The 22,500-nt window shown below is 44.7% G+C and overlaps 1 protein-coding gene across 4 annotated transcripts in view; it reads right to left on the bottom strand.

The window, feature by feature from the left end:
- LOC135546698 (SH2B adapter protein 2-like) overlaps positions 1-21,579 on the bottom strand; it is a 66,749-nt gene extending 45,170 nt beyond the window's left edge. For 3 of the 4 annotated variants that reach the window (XM_064975313.1, XM_064975314.1, XM_064975316.1), the window contains exons 1-2: positions 21,333-21,579; positions 20,373-20,462 (exon numbers count right to left, since the gene is read on the bottom strand). In XM_064975313.1, coding sequence (XP_064831385.1) covers positions 20,373-20,393 — 21 coding nt within the window. In that variant the 5' untranslated portion in view covers positions 20,394-20,462; positions 21,333-21,579. The remainder of the gene's footprint in view (positions 1-20,372; positions 20,463-21,332) is intronic. The other variant, XM_064975315.1, reaches the window with a different exon arrangement.
- Between the last annotated feature and the right edge of the window lie 921 nt (positions 21,580-22,500).

Below are 22,500 nucleotides of genomic sequence, written 5' to 3'. Positions count from 1 at the left end.
AGAGAGGAATGATATGTTAGCTAGCTGGCTAAGGCTATCCAACAGAGAGGGATGCTATGTTAGCTAGCTGACTAAGGCTATCCAACAGAGAGGATGATATGTTAGCTAGCTGGCTAAGGCTATCCAACAGAGAGGGATGCTATGTTAGCTAGCTGACTAAGGCTATCCAACAGAGAGGGATGATATGTTAGCTAGCTGGCTTAGGCTATCCAACAGAGAGGGATGATATGTTAGCTAGCTGGCTAAGGCTAACCAACAGAGAGGGATGATATGTTAGCTAGCTGGCTAAGGCTATCCAACAGAGAGAGATGATATGTTAGCTAGCTGGCTAAGGCTATCCAAAAGAGAGAGATGATATGTTAGCTAGCTGGCTAAGGCTATCCAACAGAGAGAGATGATATGTTAGCTAGCTGGCTAAGGCTAACCAACAGAGAGAGATGATATGTTAGCTAGCGATAAGTGTTGAGGTAGCTTCTTCTGTGAGCTGGTTAAGGCTAACCAACAGAGAGGGATGATATGTTAGCTAGCTGGCTAAGGCTAACCAACAGAGAGGGGTGCTATGTTAGCTAGCTGGCTAAGGCTATCCAACAGAGAGGAATGATATGTTAGCTAGCTGGCTAAGGCTATCCAACAGGGAGAGATGATATGTTAGCTAGCTGGCTAAGGCTATCCAACAGAGAGGGATGCTATGTTAGCTAGCTGACTAAGGCTATCCAACAGAGAGGGATGATATGTTAGCTAGCTGGCTAAGGCTATCCAACAGAGAGGTGCTATGTTAGCTAGCTGGCTAAGGCTATCCAACAGAGAGGGATGCTATGTTAGCTAGCTGACTAAGGCTATCCAACAGAGAGGAATGATATGTTAGCTAGCTGGCTAAGGCTATCCAACAGAGAGGGATGCTATGTTAGCTAGCTGACTAAGGCTATCCAACAGAGAGGGATGATATGTTAGCTAGCTGGCTAAGGCTAACCAACAGAGAGGGGTGCTATGTTAGCTAGCTGGCTAAGGCTATCCAACAGAGAGGAATGATATGTTAGCTAGCTGGCTAAGGCTATCCAACAGGGAGAGATGATATGTTAGCTAGCTGGCTAAGGCTATCCAACAGAGAGGGATGCTATGTTAGCTAGCTGACTAAGGCTATCCAACAGAGAGGGATGATATGTTAGCTAGCTGGCTAAGGCTATCCAACAGAGAGGTGCTATGTTAGCTAGCTGGCTAAGGCTATCCAACAGAGAGGGATGCTATGTTAGCTAGCTGACTAAGGCTATCCAACAGAGAGGAATGATATGTTAGCTAGCTGGCTAAGGCTATCCAACAGAGAGGGATGCTATGTTAGCTAGCTGACTAAGGCTATCCAACAGAGAGGGATGATATGTTAGCTAGCTGGCTAAGGCTATCCAACAGAGAGGGATGCTATGTTAGCTAGCTGACTAAGGCTATCCAACAGAGAGGGATGATATGTTAGCTAGCTGGCTTAGGCTATCCAACAGAGAGGGATGATATGTTAGCTAGCTGGCTAAGGCTATCCAACAGAGAGGGATGATATGTTAGCTAGCTGGCTAAGGCTATCCAACAGAGAGGGATGCTATGTTAGCTAGCTGACTAAGGCTATCCAACAGAGTGGGATGATATGTTAGCTAGCTGGCTAAGGCTATCCAACAGAGAGGGATGCTATGTTAGCTAGCTGACTAAGGCTATCCAACAGAGAGGGATGATATGTTAGCTAGCTGGCTTAGGCTATCCAACAGAGAGGGATGATATGTTAGCTAGCTGGCTAAGGCTATCCAACAGAGAGGGATGATATGTTAGCTAGCTGGCTAAGGCTATCCAACAGAGAGGGATGCTATGTTAGCTAGCTGACTAAGGCTATCCAACAGAGTGGGATGATATGTTAGCTAGCTGGCTTAGGCTATACAACAGAGAGAAATGATATGTTAGCTAGCTGGCTAAAGCTATCCAACTGCTTGCTGTACACTGTCCTGTGTGATTGTAGTGGGTTTACTAACACATTAGGCACTAGAACTATGGCTGTGTGTAACGGTTAGCGGTTATGGTATGACGATTTGGTTTGGAAAGGTTTTGTCGCCTGGTGACAGACAACTGTTGTGTTGTGCACTGAAGTCCACAGTGGAGGAGAGCGAGTGAACGCGAGAAGTAATTCTACAAATGAGCAAAATGATCATGCTGTTCGTATGTGGCTGCTATGAAAGTGAACTGTGTTTGTGTGCAAGTGATCAGGGGGTGTCTTCATCCCACCGATTCTGTTGAAAAACATTTCTTCAATGGGAAGCAAACGGAACTAAACGGGGATAAACCTACCTGAATATGTCCAATTGAAAGTCCCGTTTGCAACTGTTTGGAACTAATGATTCCACCCTAGATCCGATAGATGAAGGGCGGTATTGAATGTGTCACTTGTCTGTCACACTGATCGTAAACTTTCATTCATAGGCTAGGTGGTAGGAACCTCACCATGGATAGAGGGAACATTCTAGCATCATGAAAGTAGCCTAAACCCATCACTGTTACATTGAACTGGGTGAATATGAATGACAGTAACCTAAACCTGTCACTGTTACATTGAACTGGGTGAATATGAATGACAGTAACCTAAACCCATCACTGTTACATTGAACTGGGTGAATATGAATGACAGTAACCTAAACCTGTCACTGTTACATTGAACTGGGTGAATATGAATGACAGTAACCTAAACCCATCACTGTTACATTGAACTGGGAGAATATGAATGACAGTAACCTAAACCCATCACTGTTACATTGAACTGGGTGAATATGAATGACAGTAACCTAAACCCATCACTGTTACATTGAACTGGGTGAATATGAATGACAGTAACCTAAACCCATCACTGTTACATTGAACTGGGTGAATATGAATGACAGTAACCTAAACCTATCACTGTTACATTGAACTGGGTGAATATGAATGACAGTAACCTAAACCTATCAACGTTACATTGAACTGGGTGAATATGAATGACAGTAACCTAAACCCATTACTGTTACATTGAACTGGGTGAATATGAATGACAGTAACCTAAACCTATCAACGTTACATTGAACTGGGTGAATATGAATGACAGTAACCTAAACCCATCACTGTTACATTGAATTGGGTGAATATGAATGACAGTAACCTAAACCCATCACTGTTACATTGAACTGGGTGAATATGAATGACAGTAACCTAAACCCATCACTGTTACATTGAACTGGGTGAATATGAATGACAGTAACCTAAACCCATCACTGTTACATTGAACTGGGTGAATATGAATGACAGTAACCTAAACCCATCACTGTTATATTGAACTGGGTGAATATGAATGACAGTAACCTAAACCTGTCACTGTTACATTGAACTGGGTGAATATGAATGACAGTAACCTAAACCCATCACTGTTATATTGAACTGGGTGAATATGAATGACAGTAACCTAAACCCATCACTGTTACATTGAACTGGGAGAATATGAATGACAGTAACCTAAACCCATCACTGTTACATTGAACTGGGTGAATATGAATGACAGTAACCTAAACCCATCACTGTTACATTGAACTGGGAGAATATGAATGACAGTAACCTAAACCTGTCACTGTTACATTGAACTGGGTGAATATGAATGACAGTAACCTAAACCCATCACTGTTACATTGAACTGGGTGAATATGAATGACAGTAACCTAAACCCATCACTGTTACATTGAACTGGGAGAATATGAATGACAGTAACCTAAACCCATCACTGTTACATTGAACTGGGTGAATATGAATGACAGTAACCTAAACCCATCACTGTTACATTGAACTGGGAGAATATGAATGACAGTAACCTAAACCCATCACTGTTACATTGAACTGGGTGAATATGAATGACAGTAACCTAAACCCATCACTGTTACATTGAACTGGGTGAATATGAATGACAGTAACCTAAACCCATCACTGTTACATTGAACTGGGTGAATATGAATGACAGTAACCTAAACCCATCACTGTTACATTGAACTGGGAGAATATGAATGACAGTAACCTAAACCCATCACTGTTACATTGAACTGGGTGAATATGAATGACAGTAACCTAAACCCATCACTGTTATATTGAACTGGGTGAATATGAATGACAGTAACCTAAACCTGTCACTGTTACATTGAACTGGGTGAATATGAATGACAGTAACCTAAACCCATCACTGTTACATTGAACTGGGAGAATATGAATGACAGTAACCTAAACCTGTCACTGTTACATTGAACTGGGTGAATATGAATGACAGTAACCTAAACCTGTCACTGTTACATTGAACTGGGTGAATATGAATGACAGTAACCTAAACCCATCACTGTTACATTGAACTGGGTGAATATGAATGACAGTAACCTAAACCTATTGTTGTTACCTTGAACTGGGTGAATATGAATGACAGTCATCCAATGTGCTGTAATAGAAACAAGGTCGTGGTAATTTAAAAACTAAATAATCGTCCTCCCTCATCTTAAACGTCACCAACCACCACTGCTTCAAACGTATTCTTGAAAGTTGTAATAGTAGAATGTACAAGGTACAATTTCTAATATGGGCAATACAAGGGCCGTGTTCGTTAACAATATATTAAAACATCAGTCCTCCCTCGTGTTAAATAGCACTGACCACCACTGTGTGTGCAGTGGCTGGGAGGCAGTCTGATATCAGTGCAGCTATTGTTTTTTAAAACATCAGTGTGGTCCAGCTTTCCACACATTCAGCAAAAAAAAAAAAAAAAAAACAGAACGCGAACATGACGAGGAGCATTTCTCAAGATCATGTCCTTCCGTTAAGAAGAGGATACATGCCTTTCTAAAAAAGATACTGGATAGACTGTACACACACACACACACACACACACACACACACACACACACACACACACACACACACACACACACACACACACACACACACACACACACACACACACACACACACACAGTCAGCATGAAACTCAAGCCAGAGAAGCTTGTAGAGGAAGTGGAAGCAGTGGGTTTGAGGTCTGGAGCCCAGTGGATACTAGATACTACAACACTGAACACGGAGGGTCCCTAGATACTACAACACTGAACACGGAGGGTCCCTAGATACTACAACACTGAACACGGAGGGTCCCTAGATACTACAATACTGAACACGGAGGGTCCCTAGATACTACAATACTGAACACGGAGGGTCCCTAGATACTACAATACTGAACACGGAGGGTCCCTAGATACTACAACACTGAACACGGAGGGTCTCTAGATACTACAATACAATGTGTACACAGTACCAATCAAAAGTTTGAACACATCTACTCATTCATTGGTTTTCTTTATTTTTACTATTTTCTACATTGTAGAATAATAGTGAAGACATCCAAACTACGAAATAGCACATATGGAATCATGTAGTAACCAAAAAGGTGTTAAACAAATCAACATATATTTAATTTTTGAGGTTCATCAAAGTAGCCAACCTTTGCCTTGATGCAGCTTTGCACACTCTTGGCATTCTCTCAACCAGCTTCATGAGGTAGTCACCTGGAATGACTGTCAGTGATTTATTTAGAATTCAAGGCACACTTAACCAGCATGGCTACCACAGCATTGTGCAGCGATACACCGTCCCATCTGGTTTGCGCTTAGTTATGAGATGAGGCGAGAGAAAAAGAAAGGTTGTGAGATGAGAGAGAGAAAGAGAGAGGGGTTGTGAGATGAGCGAGAAAGAGAGAGGGGTTGTGAGATGAGAGAGAGAAAGTGAGAGGGGTTGTGAGATGAGAGAAAGAAAGAGAGAGGGGTTGTGAGATGAGAGAGAGAAAGTGAGAGGGGTTGTGAGATGAGAGAAAGAAAGAGAGAGGGGTTGTGAGATGAGAGAGAGAAAGAGAGAGGGGTTGTGAGATGAGAGAAAGAAAGAGAGAGGGGTTGTGAGATGAGAGAGAGAAAGAGAGAGGGGTTGTGAGATGAGAGAAAGAAAGAGAGAGGGGTTGTGAGATGAGACAGAAAGAGTGAGGGGTTGTGAGATGAGACAGAAAGAGAGAGGGGTTGTGAGATGAGAGAGGGGTGGTGAGATGAGAGAGAGAGGGGTTGTGAACCTATGGAAAGAGAAGAGAGAAGAAGGGGTCATGTTTTTGCTCCATGGCCCAGCTGCTAAAACAATGTGTGTGTGTGTGTGTGCGTGCGTGTGTGTGTGTGTGTGTGTGTGTGTAGATGAGTAAGTACATATGTAGGTGGAGAGGCCACTGGGGACACAGAGGGGAAAACAGGCCCACTCCAGGACCTTGGGGCCTGGGACCCTTAATCCACCTTGAACAGCAGCTCCTGACACACACACACACACACACACACACACACACACACACACACACACACACACACACACACACACACACACACATACACACACAATACACTTTTCCACAGACTAGACCCTCAAGCCTTCCCCGAAGACCCTACACAATGGACAATGGACACAATGGAAGAGACTATAGGAACCCTACTGTACCATTCACTGCACCATTCAGTCACCATTTACAGCACCTTAAAGGGACCATTCAGTCACCATCCTCTCTCTCTCTGCCCCCTCACCCTCTCTATACCCTCCCACCCCTCTCTCTCTCGACCCCCCCCACCCCACCTCTACCTCTCTCTCTCTGCCCCCCTCACCCTCTCTATACCCTCCCACCCCTCCCTCTCTCTCCCCACCCCTCCCTCCCTCTCCCCACCCCTCCACCTCCCAGGAGGATATGGCTGATATCTCTGTCAGGTGGTTTAAGTTCAGCAACGATAGATGTGTGTGTGTGTGTGTGTGTGTGTGTGTGTGTGTGTGTGTGTGTGTGTGTGTGTGTGTGTGTGTGTGTGTGTGTGTGTGTGTGTGTGTGTGTGTGTGTTCATAAGGTGGTTTTAGTATGGTAACAGTAACTGACCCAGGAGATATGGACAGGAAAGAGACGAGGAGCAGGAGGCGCAGAGAGGAGCAGGAGGGGCAGAGAGGAGCAGAGAGGCACAGAGAGACGCAGAGGAGCAGAGAGGCGCAGAGAGGAGCAGGAGGTGCAGAGAGGCGCAGAGAGGAGCAGAGAGGCACAGAGAGGAGCAGAGAGGAGCAGAGAGACGCAGAGAGGAGCAGAGAGGAGCAGGAGGTGCAGAGAGGAGCTGGAGGCGAAGAGAGGAGTAGAGAGGAGCTGGAGGCGCAGAGAGGAGTAGAGAGGAGCAGAGAGGCGCAGAGGAGCAGAGAGGCGCAGAGAGGAGCAGGAGGTGCAGAGAGGTGCAGAGAGGAGCAGGAGGCGCAGAGAGGAGCGAGAGGCAACTCCAACCTGTTAAACACATTGACCAGGAGACGTGTGAGCTGTGATATGATCCAGTCCTCTAAGGAGATGTTCTGTTCAGTACATCATGTTGATTAATACAACAGCACTATTTTAGCTGCTCACACACACACACACACACACACACACACACACACACACACACACACACACACACACACACACACACGCACGCACGCAGCACGCACGCACACACACACACACACACACACACACACAAACACAGGAAATGACTGCTGGGATGAGCAGGAAATGACACAACCAGACACATAAGAAACATGACAGGCCGACAAAGACACATCACAGTTCACACACAGGCCTACAAGGGTAGAATGTAACCACACAGGCCTACAAGGGTAGAATGTAACCACACAGGCCTACAAGGGTAGAATGTAACCACACAGGCCTACAAGGGTAGAATGTAACCACACAGGCCTACAAGGGTAGAATGTAACCACACAGGCCTACAAGGGTAGAATGTAACCACACAGGCCTACAAGGGTAGAATGTAACCACACAGGCCTACAAGGGTAGAATGTAACCACACAGGCCTACAAGGGTAGAATGTAACCACACAGGCCTACAAGGGTAGAATGTAACCACACAGACCTACAAGGGTAGAATGTAACCACACAGGCCTACAAGGGTAGAATGTAACCACACAGGTCTACAAGGGTAGAATGTAACCACACAGGCCTACAAGGGTAGAATGTAACCACACAGACCTACAAGGGTAGAATGTAACCACACAGGCCTACAAGGGTAGAATGTAACCACACAGGCCTACAAGGGTAGAATGTAACCACACAGGCCTACAAGGGTAGAATGTAACCACACAGGCCTACAAGGGTAGAATGTAACCACACAGGCCTACAAGGGTAGAATGTAACCACACAGGCCTACAAGGGTAGAATGTAACCACACAGGCCTACAAGGGTAGAATGTAACCACACAGGCCTACAAGGGTAGAATGTAACCACACAGGCCTACAGGGTAGAATGTAACCACACAGGCCTACAGGGGTAGAATGTAACCACACAGGCCTACAAGGGTAGAATGTAACCACACAGGCCTACAAGGGTAGAATGTAACCACACAGACCTACAAGGGTAGAATGTAACCACACAGGCCTACAAGGGTAGAATGTAACCACACAGACCTACAAGGGTAGAATGTAACCACACAGGCCTACAAGGGTAGAATGTAACCACACAGACCTACAAGGGTAGAATGTAACCACACAGGCCTACAAGGGTAGAATGTAACCACACAGGCCTACACGGGTAGAATGTAACCACACAGACCTACAAGGGTAGAATGTAACCACACAGGCCTACAAGGGTAGAATGTAACCACACAGGCCTACAAGGGTAGAATGTAACCACACAGACCTACAAGGGTAGAATGTAACCACACAGGCCTACAAGGGTAGAATGTAACCACACAGGCCTACAAGGGTAGAATGTAACCACACAGGCCTACAAGGGTAGAATGTAACCACACAGGCCTACAAGGGTAGAATGTAACCACACAGGCCTACAAGGGTAGAATGTAACCACACAGGCCTACAAGGGTAGAATGTAACCACACATAAATAGATCCAGAAGGCATTGGTTTCCTCGGTGAATTAGGGTAAGTGTACGTACTAGGGTACACATATTAGACTAAGTGTATGTATTAGGGTACACGTTTTAGGGTACACATTCTAGACTAAGTGTACGTATTAGGGTACACGTTTTAGGGTACACGTTTTAGGGTAAGTGTACGTATTAGGGTACAGGGTGGCAGCAGGGTAGCCTAGAGGTTAGAGCGTTGGACTAGTAAGCGAAAGGTTGCAAGTTCAAATCCCCGAGCTGACAAGGTACAAATCTGTCGTTCTGCCCCTGAACAGGCAGTTAACCCACTGTTCCTAGGCCGTCATTGTAAATAAGAATTTGCTCTTAACTGACTGGCCTAGTAAAAAATTAGGGTACATGTTTTAGGATAAGTGTACGTTTTAAAACCACCAAAATCTGTCACAAAAAGTTTCTATAAAATTAAAAATACATTTTTCATGTAAAGTTTTATGACTTTACTTTAATAAGACAGTAAAATATTTGGTAAAATATGTGAAACGTCCATCCTAAAAGTGTCACTCATAACAGTGGGGTTGTCCAATCGTATCCACAGAGATCAATACGGAAGTAGGCTTTCGTTCTTGTCAACCAGTACTTGTACATACATGATTCAACTCAACAACTAATCATAGATTTCAATCAAAACATGATTAGTTGAATCAGGTGTGTTATTTGTTGGTCTATAAATGATAAATATCCCTCCGTGGATAAGAAGCCACTCATAAAGACCATAACATAACGACTTTCAAATTCATTATCCCCAAAGCTGATTCACATTTGCTTGTTCTGCTGCTATTGTTGTTAATTAGTTCAACTCGTCTTCCTAAAGTCCCTCTGAAGACAGTTTCAACTGTCCCTCTGAAGACAGTTTCAACTGTCCCTCTGAAGACAGTTTCAACGTTCCCTCTGAAGACAGTTTCAACTGTCCCTCTGAAGACAGTTTCAACGTTCCCTCTGAAGACAGTTTCAACTGTCCCTCTGAAGACAGTTTCAACTGTCCCTCTGAAGACAGTTTCAACTGTCACTCTGAAGACAGTTTCAACGTTCCCTCTGAAGACAGTTTCAACGTTCCCTCTGAAGACAGTTTCAACTGTCCCTCTGAAGACAGTTTCAACGCTCCCTCTGAAGACAGTTTCAACGTTCCCTCTGAAGACAGTTTCAACTGTCCCTCTGAAGACAGTTTCAACTGTCCCTCTGAAGACAGTTTCAACACTCCCTCTGAAGACAGTTTCAACGTTCCCTCTGAAGACAGTTTCAACGCTCCCTCTGAAGACAGTTTCAACGCTCCCTCTGAAGACAGTTTCAACGCTCCCTCTGAAGACAGTTTCAACTGTCCCTCTGAAGACAGTTTCAACGTTCCCTCTGAAGACAGTTTCAACGTTCCCTCTGAAGACAGTTTCAACGCTCCCTCTGAAGACAGTTTCAACGTTCCCTCTGAAGACAGATTCAACGCTCCCTCTGAAGACAGTTTCAACGTTCCCTCTGAAGACAGTTTCAACGTTCCCTCTGAAGACAGTTTCAACTGTCCCTCTGAAGACAGTTTCAACTCTCCCTCTGAAGACAGTTTCAACGTTCCCTCTGAAGACAGTTTCAACGTTCCCTCTGAAGACAGTTTCAACTGTCCCTCTGAAGACAGTTTCAACTGTCCCTCTGAAGACAGTTTCAACTGTCACTCTGAAGACAGTTCCAACGCTCCCTCTGAAGACAGTTTCAACGTTCCCTCTGAAGACAGTTTCAACTGTCCCTCTGAAGACAGTTTCAACGCTCCCTCTGAAGACAGTTTCAACGTTCCCTCTGAAGACAGTTTCAACTGTCCCTCTGAAGACAGTTTCAACGTTCCCTCTGAAGACAGTTTCAACGTTCCCTCTGAAGACAGTTTCAACTGTCCCTCTGAAGACAGTTTCAACGCTCCCTCTGAAGACAGTTTCAACTGTCCCTCTGAAGACAGTTTCAACTGTCACTCTGAAGACAGTTTCAACGTTCCCTCTGAAGACAGCTTCAACGTTCCCTCTGAAGACAGTTTCAACGTTCCCTCTGAAGACAGTTTCAACTGTCCCTCTGAAGACAGTTTCAACGCTCCCTCTGAAGACAGTTTCAACTGTCCCTCTGAAGACAGTTTCAACGTTCCCTCTGAAGACAGTTTCAACGTTCCCTCTGAAGACAGTTTCAACGTTCCCTCTGAAGACAGTTTCAACGTTCCCTCTGAAGACAGTTTCAACGCTCCCTCTGAAGACAGTTTCAACACTCCCTCTGAAGACAGTTTCAACGCTCCCTCTGAAGACAGTTTCAACGTTCCCTCTGAAGACAGTTTCAACGTTCCCTCTGAAGACAGTTTCAACACTCCCTCTGAAGACAGTTTCAACGTTCCCTCTGAAGACAGTTTCAACGCTCCCTCTGAAGACAGTTTCAACGTTCCCTCTGAAGACAGTTTCAACGCTCCCTCTGAAGACAGTTTCAACACTCCCTCTGAAGACAGTTTCAACGCTCCCTCTGAAGACAGTTTCAACTGCCCCTCTGAAGACAGTTTCAACTGTCCCTCTGAAGACAGTTTCAACTGCCCCTCTGAAGACAGTTTCAACTGTCCCTCTGAAGACAGTTTCAACTGCCCCTCTGAAGACAGTTTCAACGTTCCCTCTGAAGACAGTTTCAACTGTCCCTCTGAAGACAGTTTCAACTGTCCCTCTGAAGACAGTTTCAACACTCCCTCTGAAGACAGTTTCAACGTTCCCTCTGAAGACAGTTTCAACGCTCCCTCTGAAGACAGTTTCAACTGTCCCTCTGAAGACAGTTTCAACGCTCCCTCTGAAGACAGTTTCAACTGTCCCTCTGAAGACAGTTTCAACGCTCCTCTGAAGACAGTTTCAACTGTCCCTCTGAAGACAGTTTCAACTGTCCCTCTGAAGACAGTTTCAACTGTCACTCTGAAGACAGTTTCAACGTTCCCTCTGAAGACAGTTTCAACTCTCCCTCTGAAGACAGTTTCAACGTTCCCTCTGAAGACAGTTTCAACGCTCCCTCTGAAGACAGTTTCAACGTTCCCTCTGAAGACAGTTTCAACTGTCCCTCTGAAGACAGTTTCAACTGTCCCTCTGAAGACAGTTTCAACTGTCCCTCTGAAGACAGTTTCAACGTTCCCTCTGAAGACAGTTTCAACGCTCCCTCTGAAGACAGTTTCAACGTTCCCTCTGAAGACAGTTTCAACGTTCCTCTGAAGACAGTTTCAACACTCCCTCTGAAGACAGTTTCAACGCTCCTCTGAAGACAGTTTCAACGTTCCCTCTGAAGACAGTTTCAACGCTCCCTCTGAAGACAGTTTCAACGCTCCCTCTGAAGACAGTTTCAACGTTCCCTCTGAAGACAGTTTCAACGTTCCCTCTGAAGACAGTTTCAACGCTCCCTCTGAAGACAGTTTCAACGTTCCCTCTGAAGACAGTTTCAACTGTCCCTCTGAAGACAGTTTCAACTGTCACTCTGAAGACAGTTTCAACGTTCCCTCTGAAGACAGCTTCAACGTTCCCTCTGAAGACAGTTTCAACGTTCCCTCTGAAGACAGTTTCAACTGTCCCTCTGAAGACAGTTTCAACGCTCCCTCTGAAGACAGTTTCAACTGTCCCTCTGAAGACAGTTTCAACGTTCCCTCTGAAGACAGTTTCAACGTTCCCTCTGAAGACAGTTTCAACGTTCCCTCTGAAGACAGTTTCAACGTTCCCTCTGAAGACAGTTTCAACGCTCCCTCTGAAGACAGTTTCAACACTCCCTCTGAAGACAGTTTCAACGCTCCCTCTGAAGACAGTTTCAACGTTCCCTCTGAAGACAGTTTCAACGTTCCCTCTGAAGACAGTTTCAACGTTCCCTCTGAAGACAGTTTCAACGCTCCCTCTGAAGACAGTTTCAACGCTCCCTCTGAAGACAGTTTCAACGCTCCCTCTGAAGACAGTTTCAACGTTCCCTCTGAAGACAGTTTCAACTGTCCCTCTGAAGACAGTTTCAACTGCCCCTCTGAAGACAGTTTCAACTGTCCCTCTGAAGACAGTTTCAACTGCCCCTCTGAAGACAGTTTCAACTGTCCCTCTGAAGACAGTTTCAACTGCCCCTCTGAAGACAGTTTCAACGTTCCCTCTGAAGACAGTTTCAACTGTCCCTCTGAAGACAGTTTCAACTGTCCCTCTGAAGACAGTTTCAACACTCCCTCTGAAGACAGTTTCAACGTTCCCTCTGAAGACAGTTTCAACGCTCCCTCTGAAGACAGTTTCAACTGTCCCTCTGAAGACAGTTTCAACGCTCCCTCTGAAGACAGTTTCAACTGTCCCTCTGAAGACAGTTTCAACGCTCCCTCTGAAGACAGTTTCAACTGTCCCTCTGAAGACAGTTTCAACTGTCCCTCTGAAGACAGTTTCAACTGTCACTCTGAAGACAGTTTCAACGTTCCCTCTGAAGACAGTTTCAACGCTCCCTCTGAAGACAGTTTCAACGTTCCCTCTGAAGACAGTTTCAACGCTCCCTCTGAAGACAGTTTCAACGTTCCCTCTGAAGACAGTTTCAACGCTCCCTCTGAAGACAGTTTCAACTGTCCCTCTGAAGACAGTTTCAACGCTCCCTCTGAAGACAGTTTCAACGCTCCCTCTGAAGACAGTTTCAACGTTCCCTCTGAAGACAGTTTCAACGCTCCCTCTGAAGACAGTTTCAACGTTCCCTCTGAAGACAGTTTCAACTGTCCCTCTGAAGACAGTTTCAACTGTCCCTCTGAAGACAGTTTCAACTGTCCCTCTGAAGACAGTTTCAACGTTCCCTCTGAAGACAGTTTCAACGCTCCCTCTGAAGACAGTTTCAACGCTCCCTCTGAAGACAGTTTCAACGCTCCCTCTGAAGACAGTTTCAACGTTCCCTCTGAAGACAGTTTCAACGTTCCCTCTGAAGACAGTTTCAACGCTCCCTCTGAAGACAGTTTCAACGTTCCCTCTGAAGACAGATTCAACGCTCCCTCTGAAGACAGTTTCAACGTTCCCTCTGAAGACAGTTTCAACGTTCCCTCTGAAGACAGTTTCAACTGTCCCTCTGAAGACAGTTTCAACTCTCCCTCTGAAGACAGTTTCAACGTTCCCTCTGAAGACAGTTTCAACGTTCCCTCTGAAGACAGTTTCAACTGTCCCTCTGAAGACAGTTTCAACTGTCCCTCTGAAGACAGTTTCAACTGTCACTCTGAAGACAGTTTCAACGCTCCCTCTGAAGACAGTTTCAACGTTCCCTCTGAAGACAGTTTCAACGTTCCCTCTGAAGACAGTTTCAACGTTCCCTCTGAAGACAGTTTCAACTGTCCCTCTGAAGACAGTTTCAACGTTCCCTCTGAAGACAGTTTCAACTGTCCCTCTGAAGACAGTTTCAACTGTCACTCTGAAGACAGTTTCAACGTTCCCTCTGAAGACAGCTTCAACGTTCCCTCTGAAGACAGTTTCAACGTTCCCTCTGAAGACAGTTTCAACGCTCCTTCTGAAGACAGTTTCAACTGTCCCTCTGAAGACAGTTTCAACGCTCCCTCTGAAGACAGTTTCAACTGTCCCTCTGAAGACAGTTTCAACGCTCCCTCTGAAGACAGTTTCAACGCTCCCTCTGAAGACAGTTTCAACGTTCCCTCTGAAGACAGTTTCAACGCTCCCTCTGAAGACAGTTTCAACGTTCCCTCTGAAGACAGTTTCAACTGTCCCTCTGAAGACAGTTTCAACTGTCCCTCTGAAGACAGTTTCAACTGTCCCTCTGAAGACAGTTTCAACGTTCCCTCTGAAGACAGTTTCAACGCTCCCTCTGAAGACAGTTTCAACGTTCCCTCTGAAGACAGTTTCAACGTTCCCTCTGAAGACAGTTTCAACACTCCCTCTGAAGACAGTTTCAACGCTCCCTCTGAAGACAGTTTCAACGTTCCCTCTGAAGACAGTTTCAACGCTCCCTCTGAAGACAGTTTCAACGCTCCCTCTGAAGACAGTTTCAACGTTCCCTCTGAAGACAGTTTCAACGCTCCCTCTGAAGACAGTTTCAACTGTCCCTCTGAAGACAGTTTCAACGTTCCCTCTGAAGACAGTTTCAACGTTCCCTCTGAAGACAGTTTCAACACTCCCTCTGAAGACAGTTTCAACGTTCCCTCTGAAGACAGTTTCAACTGTCCCTCTGAAGACAGTTTCAACGTTCCCTCTGAAGACAGTTTCAACTGTCCCTCTGAAGACAGTTTCAACGCTCCCTCTGAAGACAGTTTCAACGTTCCCTCTGAAGACAGTTTCAACGTTCCGTCTGAAGACAGTTTCAACGTTCCCTCTGAAGACAGTTTCAACGCTCCCTCTGAAGACAGTTTCAACGCTCCCTCTGAAGACAGTTTCAACTGTCCCTCTGAAGACAGTTTCAACATTCCCTCTGAAGACAGTTTCAACGTTCCCTCTGAAGACAGTTTCAACGCTCCCTCTGAAGACAGTTTCAACGCTCCCTCTGAAGAGAGTTTCAACGTTCCCTCTGAAGACAGTTTCAACTGTCCCTCTGAAGACAGTTTCAACTGTCCCTCTGAAGACAGTTTCAACGTTCACTCTGAAGACAGTTTCAACTGTCCCTCTGAAGACAGTTTCAACGTTCCCTCTGAAGACAGTTTCAACTGTCCCTCTGAAGACAGTTTCAACGTTCCCTCTGAAGACAGTTTCAACGTTCCCTCTGAAGACAGTTTCAACTGTCCCTCTGAAGACAGTTTCAACGTTCCCTCTGAAGACAGTTTCAACGTTCCCTCTGAAGACAGTTTCAACGTTCCCTCTGAAGACAGTTTCAACTGTCCCTCTGAAGACAGTTTCAACGTTCCCTCTGAAGACAGTTTTAACTCTCCCTCTCTATTGTCGTATTACAAAGATACAGGTGTAAACCAAAAACAGAATCAGCTGGATAAATGAAGGACAACAATAGGACAATGCCTCCATCCAAAAGTTCAAGAGTAGTCGTCCAATAGGCATCTTCTTGTCCCTCAACCCTGATTTAATTGTTCTCTCTTTGCGTCAATGACTACCTGTCCACAACTTGGAGAGAGTACAGAGGTTTATAATTGTTTCTTATCTTGGTAAAGGCTCCATGGCGAGATGCAGAATTTGCATAACTGTAGTTTTGTGTTTGAATCAACTTAAATCTGAAATAAATTAAAAATGTTAATTGAATGTTAGAGATATCAACACACTATTCCCATGTCTTTCAATGCACACCGGGGCTTAAAAGGAGCACACCGGGGCTTAAAAGGAGCACAACGGGGCTTAACAAGAGCACAACGGGGCTTAACAAGAGCACACCGGGGCTTAACAGGAGCACAACGGGGCTTAACAAGAGCACAACGGGGCTTAACAAGAGCACAACGGGGCTTAACAAGAGCACAACGGGGCTTAACAAGAGCACACCGTGGCTTAACAAGAGCACACCTGGGCTTAACAAGAGCACAACGGGGCTTAACAAGAGCACACCGGGGCTTAACAGGAGCACAACGGGGCTTAACAAGAGCACAACGGGGCTTAACAAGAGCACAACGGGGCTTAACAAGAGCACACCGGGGCTTAACAAGAGCACACCGGGGCTTAACAAGAGCACACCGGGGCTTAACAAGAGCACACCGGGGCTTAACAAGAGCACACTTGGGCTTAACAAGAGCACACCGGGGCTTAACAAGAGCACACCGGGGCTTAATTGAAACAACAGTGATTTACTGTCTACTCATAAAATATTTGTAAACCAATGGTTTGAGATATAAATATATACTATAGACTACAATACTATGCAAGTTAATATTGATCATATTAAACAATATTACTTGATTATAATTTACATCCTGTGTAGAGGGAGTTTTTTTTGTGCTATCAACCCTTTAAACCCACATGGGATAAATGCCACATTTACAAAAATGCAATCTATGTATAACACTGCAAGGTTCATAAAACAGTAAAATAAGGCTAAATGCATTTTAAAATGTAAGCTGTGAATGCCTGAAATCTATCATTTTGTTGTAGTTCACCAAGTTATGTGGCTACTGTGTGACGGTGACATGCAGCCACGACCGCTAGCATGAAAACCCCCATCTTTTGAATTGGCAAAGAAATAGTCATTAAAGCCCATATGCTATCATGTGTATACAGTATCAGTCAGAAGTTTGGACACACCTACTAATTTCAGGGTTTTTCTTTATTTAAAAAAAAAACTATTTTCTACATTGTAGAATAATAGTGAAGACATCAAAACTATGAAACATCACATATGGAATCATGTAGTAACCAAAGTGTTAAACAAATTAAAATATATTTTATATTTGAGATTCTTCAAAGTAGCCATCTTTTGGCTTGATGACAGCTTTGCACACTCTTGGCATTCTCTCAACCAGCTTCATGAGGTAGTTACCTGGAATGCATTTCAATTAACAGGTGTGCCTTGTTAAAAGTTCATTTGTGGAACTTATTTCCTTCTTAATGCGTTTGAGCCAATCAGTTGTGTTGTGACTAGGTTGGGGTGGTATACAGAAGATGGTCTATTTGGTAAAAGACCAAAGTCCATATTATGGCAAGAACAGCTCAAATAAGCAAAGAGAAACAACAGTCCATCATTACTTTAAGGCAAGAAGGTCAATCAATCCAGATAATTTAAAGAACTTCAAGTGCAGTCGCAAAAACCATCAAGCACTATGATGAAACTGTCTCTCATGAGGACCGCCACAGGAAAGGAAGACCCATGGTTATCTCTGCTGCAGAGGATAAGTTCATTACAGTTACCTGCCCCTCAGAAATTGCGGAGTTCAAGTAACAGACACATCTCTACATCAACTGTTAAGAGGAGACTACGTGAATCAAGCCTTCATGGTCGAATTGCTTCAAAGAAACCACTACTAAAGGACACCAATAATAAGAAGAGACTTGCTTGGGCGAAGAAATATGAGCAATGGACTTCAGATTGGTGGAAATCTGTCCTTTGGTCTGATGAATGCAAATTTGAAATTTTTGCGTAGGCAAACGAATGATCTCCGCATGTGTGGTTCCCACCGTGAAGCATGGAGGAGGAGATGTGATGGTGTAGGGGTGCTTTGCTGGTGACACTATCTGTGATTTATTTAGAATTCAAGGCACACTTAACCAGCATGGCAACCACAACATTCTGAAAGACTGTTGGAAAAGAATTCCAGGTGAAGCTGATTGAGAGAATTCCAAGAGTGTGCAAAGCTGTCATCAAAGCAAAGGGGGCTACTTTGAAGAATATAAAATATATGTTGATTTTTTTAACACTTTTTTGGTTACTACATGATTCCATATGTGTTATTTCATAGTTTTGATGTCTTCACTATTATTCTACAATGTAGAAAATAGTTTTAAAAATAATAATAAGAAAAACCCTTGAATGAGTAGGTGTCCAAACTTTAGACTGGTACTGTACATCATTACATTCATATCTTAAATGTACATATGTGATCATACTTTATCTGAGAAGGTACAACAAAAATATCAGAAAATGTATTTATCTGATGGTTGCCTCAACATCAAGAGTTTTTGTTCGGCTTTGAAATTGGCCACTTGTGGGAACTTAACACATAACTGTATAACTGTCAATAACTTAAAACATGTGATTGGCTTAGAATACAAACTGTTATGGATATAACAACCAGATGAATTGGTTTGAATCCACAGATTCAAATGTTCCTTCGGGATCTACAAGAGCAGATCGTCAGAGAGTGGAGGGTAGCCGAGTCTGACTACTGGGATGGACTGACTGACTGACTGACTGACTGACTAACTGACTGACTGGCTGGCTGGCTGGCTGACTGACTGGCTGGCTGACTGGCTGACTGGCTGGCTGGCTGGCTGACTGGCTGGCTGACTGGCTGACTGGCTGGCTGGCTGACTGGCTGACTGGCTGACTGGCTGGCTGACTGACTGACTGGCTGGCTGGCGGACTGACTGGCTGGCTGGCTGGCTGGCTGGCTGGCTGGCTGACTGGCTGACTGGCTGGCTGACCAATGACAGCCTAAATGCATAGAAAGAAAAGATGACAGATAGAGAGAGGGAGCATCAGAAAGGATGACAGAGAGAGAGAGAGAGGGAGCATCAGAAAGGATGATAGAAAGAAAGGATGACAGAAAGAGAGGATGACAGAGAGAGAGAGGGAGCAGCAGAAAGGATGATAGAGAGAGAGGGAGCATCAGAAAGGATGACAGAGAGAGAGAGAGAGAGAGAGAGAGAGAGAGAGAGAGAGAGAGAGAGAGAGGGAGGGAGCATCAGAAAGGATGACAGAGAGAGATAGGGATCATCAGAAAGGATGACAGAGAGAGAGGGAGCATCAGAAAGGATGACAGAGAGAGAGAGAGGGAGCAGCAGAAAGGATGACAGCAAGAAAGGATGACAGAAAGAGAGGATGACAGAGAGAGAGAGAGGGAGCAGCAGAAAGGATGACAGCCCATAGAGCCAGCCAGCAGATAAGACCTACAGAGATAAGAAAGGGGTCAGGGGTCAGAGTTATACAACCTTCACCCGCTCTGGCCTCATCATCACAGACCACACACTATGACCTTTGACCTGACCTCTGATAACCCTGCCGGCCGCTTCCTGACTCTCAACCAACTGTCTGAGAGAGGAATGTTCTTTCTTGGTAGAAGTGGGATGTAGCCTAGCAACCAATCTAACTCCCCCCCTTCACTGATACAGCCTCTCTTTTAACTCCTGATAGAGCCGATTGGGCTGACATGATGACAGTAGTCAGGGCAGGCGTAATTACTTCATGACCAAACACTGAGTCATGCTAGGAGCATAATGTACTCTGAGTAAATACACAAAAACATGGAAATGATGCCTTTGAGGAGTGCAGTATTATAAAAATAGTCCCTTCAGGAATAATTTGCTTTCGTCTGATTCTGAATGTGCCTAGTGTAAGACTACAGGCGCCTCCAGTGACGTAAAAACAAGCAACAACGACCCACTTATAACAACCCACACGCAACCGTGCATGTTAAACACACATAATTAGCATGTCCTCTGGGGTGAGAAAGGGCACGGAGACAAACAGAGCTAATGTAAATAATGAGCGAGCTGAGGGTGAGCCTTCGTGCAGCGTGCCTCCACATGGCCGTGATAAAGGATAGAGCGTGGGAGACGCGCATTCCGCGACTCCGTTTCGGCTTCCTGTCCCTCTCACCCACTAAATTAATTTCACAGATGACCAAAAAAAAAACCATCCTGAAATGCAAGATGTGGAAGTGTTTTATTTTTCGTCTTGAAACTATAAAGATGAACTGTGCACACATAGGCTATAATCAGAGAATACAATATGTGAACTGACATGCTACTGGAGCATTTTTACAGACTGGTAACAAAAGCATCACTTGTAAAACTTGGAAAAGGTCTAGGTTAGCATACCGTGTTGCACGACACTGACATGTATGAAGTGGCATGATGGCTGTTTGATCTTCACGGGCTGTTAATCATAGTCTATCGAATAAAACAGGCCTGCGATTGAAGCAAAACAAAACAAATATATAACAGTATGCCTATATAAACCATTACCAATTAGAAAGAACTGTAAAAGGTATGACTATAGCCTATGCCTTTTAATTAATGGGAATAATCCATATGCTGTGGTAGCATGTGCGCACCGTGGCGGTACTCATGAATGAGAAATAACCCGCTGCTGAATGACTGAGCACCGACTCGACCCGTGAAAGAACCGATCCCGAAATCCGCGTCAACGAATGACCGTTATTAACAGAGGCTCTATTCGCGGGGCCAGGACACAGACAGACCCTGGTGATTGTCAATGACTGCTGGAGACCAAAATGTTGTTATGGTCAGTGACCAGAGAGAGACCTTTACCCCTCGACAGACCGACCCCTCGGTCCGCAAAAATAGATTCAGGGAAAAGTCCTTTACCGCGACCCACACTCCCGAGTCGGTAATGTCTTGAGGCTTCTCTGAGGAAGCGCATCAATCACTGAGGTGTACTCAGAACGGGATCAATCGAGTCTGTTATACCACAGGCTACCCGCGTGTTGAAATAATGTTTTGTTTTTTACATGGATGCGTTTCAGCACCAGGCGCGTTGGCGAGTCGACTGGACATACGGCTATCCTTCAGCACCTGGACCGAACACAGTGAGGGCTGAGCCGAGCTGCCTATCTCGTTGCTACCTGACCTCACTAAAAGCACGACGCAAACATTTTCATAGCCTAGGACATAATATTATATGTGGAACGTAGCCTAGGTTACAGGTTGGCGGTTATAAAGGTAACTGGTAGGCTAGAATGTGCGCTAAATTGCTTCCAGCGACATCCAAACAGTCGGAAGTCACAAAATGGAAAACAAGAACGCAGCAGCGCTCACCTCGATGTCCGACTCACTGCATGGAGCTACGCTGATGTCTGGGAGCCAATCCTTGCTCTGTTGTTTGTTGTTATAGCTGTTGTTGTTGTTCTCCAATCAAGTCCAATAATATGTAATAATTGTCTTCATATCATTATTCTCGAGGAGCGGTTAGACAGAGATAGGAGACTAGCGGCCGCGTCGTTACATTTTCTCTATATCCATTCTAAAGCACGCTGCACTGTAGGATCCACGGTCTCCCATTCCGGGGCTGTCGACCCTTAAAGGAGCCGCCCACGGTTCCCGCTTGCCAAAACCAGTTCACTTTGCCATAGGTATAAACGTTGAGTGGGTTTTTTTGTGAGCCAGAGGGAAGTCCATTGTGTGTAATCCCACCAGTCTCCCTCTTTTTCTCCCTCTCTCACTCAGATTTGTCCTATTAAAAAAATAATATATACAGTACCAGTTAAAAGTTTGGATGCAATTTTTCAAGGGTTTTTTCTTTACTTTTACTATTTTCTACATTGTAGAATAATAGTGAAGACATCAAAACTATGAAATAACACATATGGAATCATGTAGTAACCAATAAAAACTGTTAAACAAATCCAAATATATTTTAGATTCTTTAAAGTAGCCACCCTTTGCCTTGTTAACAGCTCTGCACACTCTTGGAATTCACTTGGAATGCTTTTCCAACAGTCTTGAAGGAGTTCCCACATATGCTGAGCACTTGTTGGCTGTCTTTCCTTCACTCTGCGGTCCAACTCATCCCAAACCATCACAATTGGGTTGAGGTTGGGTGATTGTGGAGACCAGGTCATCTGATGCAGCACTCCATCACTCTCCGTCTTGGTCAAATTGCCCTTACACATCCTGGAGGTGTGTTGGGTCATTGTCCTGTTGAAAAACAAATGATAGTCCCACTAAGCGCAAATCAGATGGGACGGTGTATCGCTGCAGAATGCTGTGGTAGCCATGCTGTTTTAGTGTGCCTTGAATTCTAAATAAATCACAGTGTCACGATCAAAGCACCCCTACACCATCACAACACCTCCTCCGTGCTTCACATTTTTTTTACCGTTATTTAACTAAGCAAGTCAGTTAAGAATCAATTATTATTTACAATGATGGCCTACCCCGGCCAAACCTGGACGACGCTTGGCCAATTGTGTGCCGCCCTATGGGA

This window comes from Oncorhynchus masou, chromosome 9, assembly GCF_036934945.1.
Source record: "Oncorhynchus masou masou isolate Uvic2021 chromosome 9, UVic_Omas_1.1, whole genome shotgun sequence".
Lineage (NCBI taxonomy): Eukaryota > Metazoa > Chordata > Actinopteri > Salmoniformes > Salmonidae > Oncorhynchus > Oncorhynchus masou.
This window is presented reverse-complemented; position numbering and strand designations above follow the sequence as displayed.